The 11,099-nt window shown below is 38.9% G+C and overlaps 1 protein-coding gene across 3 annotated transcripts in view; it reads right to left on the bottom strand.

Annotated features, from left to right (window-relative positions):
- The window catches only part of ago3b (argonaute RISC catalytic component 3b), a 30,458-nt gene that overhangs the window by 9,155 nt on the left and 10,204 nt on the right, over window positions 1–11,099 (bottom strand). Inside the window, exons 7-18 of one of the 3 annotated variants that reach the window (XM_049476317.1) lie at window positions 10,178–10,265; window positions 9,176–9,323; window positions 8,069–8,188; window positions 7,825–7,968; window positions 5,765–5,898; window positions 4,366–4,550; window positions 2,969–3,128; window positions 2,764–2,854; window positions 2,063–2,257; window positions 1,690–1,824; window positions 1,473–1,574; window positions 221–420 (exon numbers count right to left, since the gene is read on the bottom strand). In XM_049476317.1, coding sequence (XP_049332274.1) covers window positions 221–420; window positions 1,473–1,574; window positions 1,690–1,824; window positions 2,063–2,257; window positions 2,764–2,854; window positions 2,969–3,128; window positions 4,366–4,550; window positions 5,765–5,898; window positions 7,825–7,968; window positions 8,069–8,188; window positions 9,176–9,323; window positions 10,178–10,265 — 1,702 coding nt within the window. Of the gene's footprint in view, window positions 1–216; window positions 421–1,472; window positions 1,575–1,689; window positions 1,825–2,062; window positions 2,258–2,763; window positions 2,855–2,968; window positions 3,129–4,365; window positions 4,551–5,764; window positions 5,899–7,824; window positions 7,969–8,068; window positions 8,189–9,175; window positions 9,324–10,177; window positions 10,266–11,099 lie in introns of those variants that run through there. The other 2 variants (XM_007258272.4, XM_049476318.1) reach the window with 2 other exon arrangements.

Here is an 11,099-nt window from a genome sequence, read left to right as displayed (position 1 = left end):
CTGAAAGCTCTGCACCTTTTTTTTTGTTATTTCAGCCATTTCTCATTTTCTGCAAATAAATGCTCTAAATGACAATATTTTTATTTGAAATTTGGGAGAAATGTTGTCCGTAGTTTATAGAATAAAACAACAATGTTCATTTAACTCAAACATAAACCTATGAATAGCAAAATTAAAGAAACTGATTCAGAAACGGAACATGCTAGTCATGTGCACTCACCTGTCGTGCTCTTTGTCCACCAGGTGGTAGCGGGCTCGGAAGGCAACCAGGTGGGCGTAGTAGGCTGGTGCCGGGATGGACACGGAGCGGGTGCAGCGCACATACGTGTGGCACAGCTGGTAGGTTAGCAGCTGAAACTCGTCAGCTGTGAAGCAGTTGTCATCCCACAGCACGTGGTAGTGTGAAGGACGGCTTGTGCCCTGAGAAACATTAGTGATCAGAGTTAAACCTGGGGTTATAAATAGGAAATGGGCATTTCTGCATTGCTATTCATCAGCAATTAATTGGTCTTACTGTAGTTCTTACAAATAGATGCTCCCAAAAAAATGTATGCATAAGCACTGATCAATCAAAGACATGGTGTTATCTAAAGGCTGAATGACATGCATCATTTTATTATTAATATTATTATTATTATTATTATTATGTTTAAATAAATTACAAGTACAAATATTATATAAATTACAAATATCTAGGTACATTATGATTTGATTCGATTCAATTACAATTCAGAGTTCTGTGATGTAATTATCTAATGATTATCAATGCATCTTGATGCATCTTTTTCTTATATACAGGATTCATTTTTCCTCAATGATTCATAAGGAATCCTGCTATACTAATAGTACTAATAATTTCTATTTACTTGAAAAAAGCATCTTTCAATTAAATTATTAATACACAAATCCATGATTAATGTTAATGTGTTATTAAATCAGCTATAAGGAAAATACAACCAAGAAGGTAATTGTAATGTAAAGGCTGTTTAGTGTAATGTACTGTATAAACAAAGCTGGTTTTAATGTTGTGGCTAATCGGTGTTTGATCTGCATATGAATAAAGTATTATGAAAATTATGAGAGGGTCTTCAGAACAGCAACGTAATTTCGAAATTTTGGCGGAAAATGAAGTGGAGGAAAGTAGCGGATGACTTGATGGGTGGCTTGCTGGATTAGCATTTTTGCTAATCATAATCATTAAACAGCACGAGCAGCTGTGAACACACTCACAATAGCCAAACTTGGGATAACAAAGGAAATGCGAGATAAAACTATATGTGTTTTTTAGAACATGGAATCATACAAGTGTACTAGGAGGTTAAAATGTGTGCCTGTTTTGCAGAATGCACGTTTTGCTAAAAGCGATTCAGAATCGCCCATGTCTGAATTGAGGTGCATCTAAGAATCAAAAATTTCCCCCACCCCTAAATCACAAGTATCTTAAATAATACACAAACTTCACAACTATCTACCTGTATTCCAGCATGACTGCAAAGGTAAAAGTCAAACTCGTATGGATGGGTGATATCCGTGTCCACTGTGGTACCAGCAGGAATGTTACCACTCCGTCCAACCTGAGAAATCAAGGGAGAGATTGGGTAATTTAAAGATTGAAAGATCATCTAGTTGTAAGGGTGTTAACACTGAATAAAAACTAACTAAACAAACTAAAAAAAAAATCTTTCCCACCCTCTCATTGCGGTCCGCACAGAAAAGGCGTGTGTGGTGGCGCTTCTGGACAACGATATACGTGATGCCAGGCTGGTACTCTCTCTCCAGGCTGATACAGGCCTCACGAATGGCCAGCAGCTCGTAGTACAGCACCTACAAGAACACATCACACTTGGTAAAAGAAACACCACTCCTATCGGAAATGTTATATATAGAAATTATAACAATGCTTTAATTATTGTTATACAAGTATAAATCTAAATGGACCTGTGAGCATAACATCAAGCAACTCTTACTGGATTTAAATCTGTGCCTCTTCGCTTCTTTTGTAATAGAGTTTTCCTAACACACGATGCATATAACACTCATACATAATGCTAGCAGATCTAACCTGTCGGAACTGTCCCTCGGACACGCCGTCCCTGTAGAAGATGAGCCGGGTGGGTTTATATCGAGTGGATTTGTAGAACTGGATGAGCAGCTCTCGAACCATGGAGGCCAGGTCCTGGATAATCTCCTGCCTGGGCCTCTGCACCCGCACTGTAGCACAGTACCGACTAGGGTGGGCATCCATACTGCCCACCACCTATAGAGGAACAGGAAGTGAAATATGAACAGGTTAATGAGTCTGTTGCCTTCACATATCTCTAGTTTTAAAGATCTCCTCCTGCTAAAATCCACTTTTTCCTGTTGTTTGTGAAATACTATAGGTCTCTCTGAGTTGTATATGAATGCTGCATATAAAACTGTTCTTCAAACTCCATTGTCTGCAATAGTTAGTAAAAGAAAATACTCCGAAAAAACAGATCACGTTCTCTGCTGCTGTGCTGTTAGCCAATCAGAGGCAAAATGTTTGCATGTATTAATATCAATGAGCAAGAGCCAAAACCTGTCTTTCTTCAGAGACCTCTAATTTAGTGAAATAAAGCAGGGTTATACAGAAACACCGGAGCACTTTTTTTTTTCACAAAACACAGCTCACATGGCATTCATTCATACTAGAGACCTAGACAATTTAAAATGAATGAAAAAATGATGGAATGAGACCTTAAATGATTAGTCAGTCTGTGTGTGTGAGAGAGCATTTCTCACCGCAGCAATTGAGGGCTTCTTTCCATCTCCTGCAGGAGGGTGAGTGACATCAGCACCAAGGAAGATAACTGGCTGCTGGAACACAGATGGCCTGTAAAAATAAAATAAAAAAAGAAAGAAAAAAGGGATACAGAGGAATAAGTTGTTAAATCATTATTCCAGTGTATAAAACTGCATAGCAATAGTACGTGCAAAGAGAGCGCACCGCTGATGTGGGACCAGGATGTTGTTGATGCCCCCTAGCTTGACGTTGATCTTGAGGCAGAGGTTGGAGAGAGTCTGTGGAGAAGTCTTCACCACGTTCTTCACCTGCACACACTGAGTGGCCATTCCCAGAAGAGTGTCTCCAACACGCTTCACCTCCGCTGCACACATTCAAATAAGGAAACGCAGAAATTACAGCTCAATTACAAGCTCTTCCCTTTACATTTACATTACCTTTAAAGGCATTTTCACACCTGAAAGTCCAGACCAGAGTCCGAACTAGGGGTGGGCAATATTATATCGTATACAATATATCGTGACACAGAAATGTCATGATATTAAAAATCCATATCGTGATAATAAGGATAGTTGGTCTTAAAAGTAGTCCATTATTTACTGTGAAGCTTTAAGTGTATTTATTGTATAATTGTTTTAGTTCGCAGTTTATATGCATGAAAATATTCTGCAATATTTTTTGCTGCATTATATTATTTTATGCTATTTTATTTATTTTGCCACATTATGATTATACAGTTATACTATTATACTATATTCGTGAAATTAATGAATTATTTTTCTGTTTTCCTATATTGCCAAGTATATCGTTATCGCAAAAATACCCTGAAATATTGTGATATTATTTTAGAGCCATATCGCACACCCCTAGTCCAAACTAAAGTTTGTATGTTTGTTACACTGTTACATTTGGTCAGGTTAGTTCTGGTTTCACACTGCAGTTTAGTTAGTAAACTAATAACTTTGCTACGTCATGTATTATCACCTGTAAGGGCTGGGTCTTCCTATACTTCCTAAACAGACTCCCTGAAGGAATCCTACTCTCTTCATGTGTAACAAATGATCCTCATATTTCTTTTCTGTTTATAACTAAGGGTTATTCTACAGCTAGAGTAGATACAGCATTCATAATTTATACATGATTTGTACATACATACATACATACATACATACATACATACATACATACGTGAGAAGAGGACATTTGGCCTGAAACTGGTACTTTTTCTTTTTTCTTCTTCCTCTTCTTCTTCTCAATGAATGACGATAGCCTGCTTTAACTTTCTGTAATTGTTCCTAAATCCTAACCATTTAAAAAGTGCTTTTCTGCCACAAAGGAGTCGAAACATGATTCAGTTGATCCAAACTGAGACTACCTCTTGGAGTCGGACCAAATTTTGTTCACAGCACCTTCAACACCTGCTCTTTCGGTTTAGAACAAACTGAAAAGTCTCAATGTCCAGACCAAACCTGGCATCCTAAGACCTAATTATATAGACAGTGACAAAGTGTTTGAAAGATATTAATTAGAGCTGCCTTAGTTAATCTGATGCCTATTAAATATTGTCCGTATACTGATATTATGAGGGTGCAGGTCTCTACCATAGACAGGCGTTTTCCCAGGCAGAATGACGATGATGAGCTGCAGGCCAGCATAGGTGTTCTTCAAGTGTCTGAACATGGGCTCCACGCTGTCTGCTCCCTGAGCGTACTTGCAGAAGCATGGCTGGCCTTGGATGGGCATGCCTGCATCTTTAGAGATCTTGCGCAGCTGGTCTGTAAAACTCCTGCACAGAAGAAAAGGTAGAGAAATAAATATTAGTATCAAAACAAATTTATCATCAACCTATGCGAAAGGATGATAAGGAGATATATTATATATACATGTATAGGTATATATCTGAGTAAAATGAACACTGTTGTTTTATTCTATAATCTACGGACAACATTTCTCCCAAATTCCAAATGAAAATATTGTCATTTTTATGCTTTTATTTGCAGAAAATGAGAAATGGCTGAAAAACCAAAAAAAAAAAAAGATGCAGAGCTTTCAGACCTCAAATAATGCAAAGAAAACAAGTTCATATTCATAAAGTTTTAAGAGTTCAGAAATCAATATTTGATGGAATAACGTTTTTTTAATCACAGTTTTTATGCATCTTTATTTTAAAAAAAAAGCTAACTTCAGCTTCCCATCACAGAGGAATTAAGAAATGCACAGTAATAATTAATTGCTGCAGCACCTGACCCCTTTCTGACATTCGATGCCCTAAAGTTAACTAGTTGACCAGCAGCTAGGTTGCTGAGCTTTTGTGCTCCACTGCTATACATCTGCATCAGATTCTTGAAGGGAATTCATAGGGGACACTTATACCTCTGTTTGAAGGAGAAAGGTTACACTCGAAAACAAGGGATCAGAGTACAAAAGAAAAATGGGATTGTACACTGGGAGTGAAGCATATATTTTCCTTTAAATTTTTCCCATTTTCTCCCCAATTTACACGGCCAATTACCCAACCCACTCACTAGGACTTCCCCCATCACTAGTGATACCCCAACACACCAGGAGGGTGAAGACTAACACATGCTTCCTCTGATACATGTGAAGTCAGCCACCGCTTCTTTTCGAGCTGCTGCTGATGCAGCATTGCCGAGCTGCCAGCGCGCTAGAAGGAAAGCACAGTGGCTTGGTTCTGGTACATCAGCTCACAGACGCCGTGTGCTGCGGACATCACCCTAGGAGTGATGTGGGGAGAGAGCGCCATCTACCCACCCGGAGGGAGCAGGGACAATTTTGCTCCCTCTGAGCGCCGGCAGCTTGATGGCAAAGCTGCATGAGCAGGGATTCGAACCTGCGATCTCCTGCTCATTGTGGCAGTGCTTTGGACCGCTGAACCACTCGGCGCCCCCAATTGTTTTTTTACAGTAAAAAAATAAATAAATAAAGCTTAATCTGAAAATAAACAGAAAAGGACAATAAAAAAAAAAAACACACACATACTTGAGGATCTCCTCTCGGCACTGTCTTTGGGTGGCAAAGCAGGCAATGGCCCACATTTTGATTTCTACACCGGTATGGAACTGCTTTCCCCTCATGTCCCATACACCATGGCTTGGGGTGGCCACTGTACGATTCTAAAAAGAAGACAGATACACAGACAAACCTAGTGTCATCTACTCAACACACCTTAACAGATACAGATACCGACACTGAAACTTCCTTTCTCTTCATGCAGTGTCAGGAATGCACAAAACTGAAGTACATTACTAAAACTGTAGGAGCTGTACAATGATAAAGCTGAGGTACGACCATGTTCAGTACATAAACTGAAACTATGAAAACTGGGCTATACACACAACAGACAGGAATAGCCTGAGCAATTATCATTTTTTTTCATATTTTGTTAGGCCTGTGTTGGTAACACAATTTATCCACTTAGATAACCATGCTAAAAAGCATAAAGTATTTACAGGAGGTATATTTACAATAATCACTTAACAAATGTGCACACCTATACTTTGCTTACTCAGGCCCAAATCATCTTTATACATAAAGCTGTTTTCACACAGGGAAAGATTTAAGCACACCAAAATGTGCCACAACAAACTACTTGAGAATGTTCTTCTCCTTTTATTGGTCAGACATGTTTTGGGCAGAGCAATAAAGTAAATACAGGAAGGAGGTCCTGTGTTCTGGACTAGTGCATATGTAAGTGCAGTTTATCATAAAGCAACAGCAGAGATGGCATTTAGTATTAGCTGTAGTAATTATCTGGGGAATATACCTGTTTTAACTACAACTTATTAGCCATTTAGCTCAAACGAACATGAAAGTTTAGTCAGATCGAGGTTTGATCATTCCCACAAACAAACTCCCCCAGAGTTTGGGAATGGACAAAGACCTTCTTCCAAGAGCCCCAGTCCAGTTAAGTTGGTCTCTATTAATACAATAACTGTATTTACACCTGACCAAATAATTCGAACTAAGGGCACTAGGCAGGTGTGAAAATGCTCCAATATTGAAGTCGATAAAAAGCAGGCTGAGTGATAGCATATGAGTTCAAGCTTAATCTTTGTTAAATGAGAGAACATAAGGCACATAAGGCCTGTGCTTGTTCTGTCCGATATCCAGTTATGGGTGAACGATATTATACGATATTTTGTCCGGCACCAGGGTCTGAGACTGTTCACAGAAGTTCATTGTTCAATTAAGTTCACATATGGGAATACTAGAGTCCCGCTAATTAAATAAATCAAATCAACCATCTTGATTAATATGAAGGTAAACCATCATAGTAACTTCACAGGCTTTATTCATAAACAGAGGGTTCATCTATGCTTAATTACACACACAAACACACACAGACAGGGTCAAACACCATACAGTGACATGCAAACATTTGGGTCAAAGGTAAAGTGTGTCTGGTTTGTATTACTTTGAGGGGCACAGAGTAGCTTAGAGTCTTTCTGTTTTTCTTTGGATGATTCTCATCCCTATTTTTTGCAAAAATATCTGGCTGTAGAGGCCATGGCTGCAGCCTCTTTTTATATTCAACTTTTTTGCACGGTTAGTGTGATGTTGCTTTCAGAATTTTCCAATCCAATCTGCCCTCTACCAATGACAATGTATCACTATACCACTGCCTTTAAAACAAACACAAAGCATGGTTTATTCAACCTCATGCTTACCAGTTCATAAAAATTGTTCTCTTTTAACTTTGATTGCTTTATTTGAACTTAATCAGCCATTTTCATATTTTTTACCTGTTCGTTTTATACTCAACTTTTAACTGCTTAAAGTAACAGAAGATTTGACCTGGAGTGCCCAAACATCTGCAGGTCACTTTTGTGCAAGTACAAGCATAAGTAACCAATGGTTACTCCCCACACAAAATCAACACACACTACAGGGTCTGATCCATATAAATCAAACAGAAATGCATACTAACAACACTAATACAAGTAAAACACTACACATTTCCTACCCAACTACATCTAGAAGCACAGCACAGCAACAAACAAAACACACATAAGTGGTGTGATTGAAAGGAGAGAAGGTACCAGAAAGTGTTCAGAGCTCACCCTGCCGCCGTACTGCAGCATGGGGGCGGGCAGGACGCGGCCCGTCACCTCGGCCATCTCGTCCCGCACACGGAACTGGAACTCCTGCACGAACGGGTCTGCCTCGTAGTTCGCGCTGCGCACCTGAGATTAAGAGGGAAGGAAAAAGGGAGAGGTATAAAGAAGCAGAGAGAGACAGTATTATTATCTTTGTTAGAAATGTAGGTGTTAATGTGGCCCTCACCAGTCTGCTGATTTCCTCTTGTCTATCTGGTGCAGAACGAGCTGTGGCTTTGATCATGGTGGACGTCTGGTTGTCAGTCAGTTTCTTTATGCAGCGCTGCCCGGCTACGATATTACACACCTGCAGGAATACAAAGGCATTAAAAATACAGTTCTTTTTATGCACTTTCATTTCCCAATGACGGCCAGAATAAAAAAATAATTCTAAAGACTTCATTAAAACCTACTTATTTTATCAGCTCCACTGGCCATTGGGCCACTTTTTAATTCTAGAAATACAGGCTATATTTAATATTTAAATATTCTCAGTTCAGCAGAGAGGTGTTTAAAAACTCCAGCAGAGGGCGCCGAGTGGTCCAGCGGTCTAAAGCGCTGCCACTATGAGCAGGAGGTTGAAGAAAAAAAACTCCAGCAGCACTGCTGTGTCTGATCCATACATCTGATTTATACAGCTGTGTTAACTGCTAAAAGAGTCACTTTTATTAGAATTAGTCATTAAGAACTACTAAAAAAACAAGCTTTCACATATGTTAGAATGATATATACTTATACTTTTGATTTTACATAAATTGTATGCACAACTAAAAATACTGATGCATTTGTGAGTTGCTCATGGTGTACACAAAAGTGATTTGGGTGCTATTAGCTCCCCCTTGTGGAAAAAGTTCACACAGATCACACCACTCTTTAGAGACCTGATTCACTGCCTTTTATTTAAATTAAACCAAAATCTACACAAGGATCTCCTAAAAATAAGGAAAAAGGCCAAAGAGCCAATATCATATATCAAAAATATGTTCTGACATCCGGATTGTGACAATTTCCGATAATATACAGTCTTGCTATTTTTTATGGTCACAAAAAAAATATGGCTGGAACTGTAGACACACAGAAAGCAACACTCCTGTTTCTGTTTCTAAAATTGTAGCAGAAAGGTTTCTTGCAAGTGTGCGACAGTGTGGCCCACAGGAGCCTGCAGTTGTGACTGAGATAATAAAGATCATGATTTCCTTTAAAATATGAACTGATCTCTTGAGGACATCCCACTCGAACACAGTGAACCAGCTTCACTATTAATCATTAACAGTAAAGGGCAAGTAGCTCTCACCTCCAGAGGCAGATAGGTGTGCTTCTGCTCTTGGCCCACCTGCAGACAGGGCAGATGGGGATATTTGAGCTGCAGGTTGTATTTCTCTCGGAAGTACTGTGCCACCGTTCTCTCCACAGTCTGCCCGTTCTCCAGTTGCAGAGGGAACCTAAGGAGAACAAGCAGGAGAAGTGATGAGATGTTTTATAACGTGAAGAAACATCTACATAGTAAGAAATCTTGCCATACAAATGATTTCCAAAAAACTCCAATTTAGAGTCGTTTTCATTTTGGAATATTTCTGTCTTAGTAACAGCCATTACATCAAAGGGATGGAATCTGAATACTGTTTGAACTTAATGAAGGATAATAATCCAATTTAGCTTTAACGAGGTGTTTATTTGTAACAGTGACAGACAAGAATGTGTTATATTAAAGCTGGGCATTTTGTAAAAAAAAAAAATCTGCAGTATTTAATGACATTTTAAGGCTACACAACATTCTTTTTTTTGACACGTACACAGATTCTCAAAAGCTCTTTTAAGCATAGTACTGTGATTTTTATTCCATTTTGCTGCATTTAATCAGCACTCGTTACACTCTCTGCAATGAAGTGTACAGTCATATTCTATATGCTTAAAAAGATGATGTATCACAATACGATCAATTACCATCATATCATCCACCTCTATGTCCTATTCTTCTTTTTCTAATCTAATGCATGAGTCAGAGCTTTCCTTTTATGTCTATGTAGCTGATGTCAAGGAATACAGTATGTTGTTCGAACCAGAGAGATAAAAACTGTTCCTAAGTTCTTTCTTTGAGTTGGAGGCATCTCAGCCACCTTTGACACTAGAAGGAGCTATATATAGAAACAACTGTGGTGTGTGGAAACTCTTTGAGGCTTTTAAAAGATCTGTGCTCCATGGTTATTCAAAATTTCAAACTGTCTCAACACTGATCTGATCTTTTAAAAGGATAACTTGAGCTCATTGTGGTTTAAGCAGCTGTCGAGTGACTCACGTTTGATGGCTGGCAGGTCGGCGAGTGACATTACACACCCTGTACTTCCTCCTCATGGTGCCGCAGTGGGTCACCTCCACCTTCAGACCTGAGGGAAAGGACCAGACATTTCTCATTAGAATTTACTAGCCTACACAACCAATATGTGAACTACAGCAGACGCCTTTAATGAGTAATGTTATTTTTTCATGTTAATTATTTATGATACTACTTATCCAAAACCTTATATGTCTATCTTGTATGTTTTTTATATTCAAAATCACACAACCAGGGAGACATCTGTAGAGCAACACTAGACACCAAAGAAAGCTATGATGCATGATGTCATCCATTAAACATTTTGACAAGTTTACCGTATTTTTTTGCACTATAAGGCGTGCCAGATTATAAAGCGCACTGACGATTTATGGGAGGTGTGGTTATGGGGTGGAGACAGAGGAGCAAAAAAAAAAAATACACTCTGCTCTGTGCTAAAAGTGTCTTCAAGTTCCTCAGCCGCACGTGCTCAGCAGCCACTCCCCCAACCATGTGCTGTTTCACTGCGGGGGCATACAGCACCAAGTTACCGCACGAGCGTGTTCATTCGCTCTGTTAGTGCGCGCACCGAAATATTGCGGTTCTTCCGGGTGTATCGAACCGAACTGGCCGAACCGAACGGTTCGATAAAATACAGAAAACCGTTGCATCCCTAGTCCAAACCAATATTCAAATTCATTGTAATCATCCGGTCTGAGAATTTTGATTATCCATCTTCCTCTTGATTATATTCCAGAGCTTTTCAATTTGATAAAATCAAGCAAGAACATAATCATTATGTTTCTCATCATCATTAAGTCTCTTTTTTTTCCATAGCTGTATGTCTGGTTATTTTATTTTAACTGAAATATGTATTTATGACCTCAGAACTTTATCAAATGATTCA

Source organism: Astyanax mexicanus, chromosome 3 (genome assembly GCF_023375975.1).
Source record: "Astyanax mexicanus isolate ESR-SI-001 chromosome 3, AstMex3_surface, whole genome shotgun sequence".
Lineage (NCBI taxonomy): Eukaryota > Metazoa > Chordata > Actinopteri > Characiformes > Acestrorhamphidae > Astyanax > Astyanax mexicanus.
Note: the sequence above shows the minus strand (reverse complement) of the source record. Positions and strands in the feature narration are given on the sequence as shown.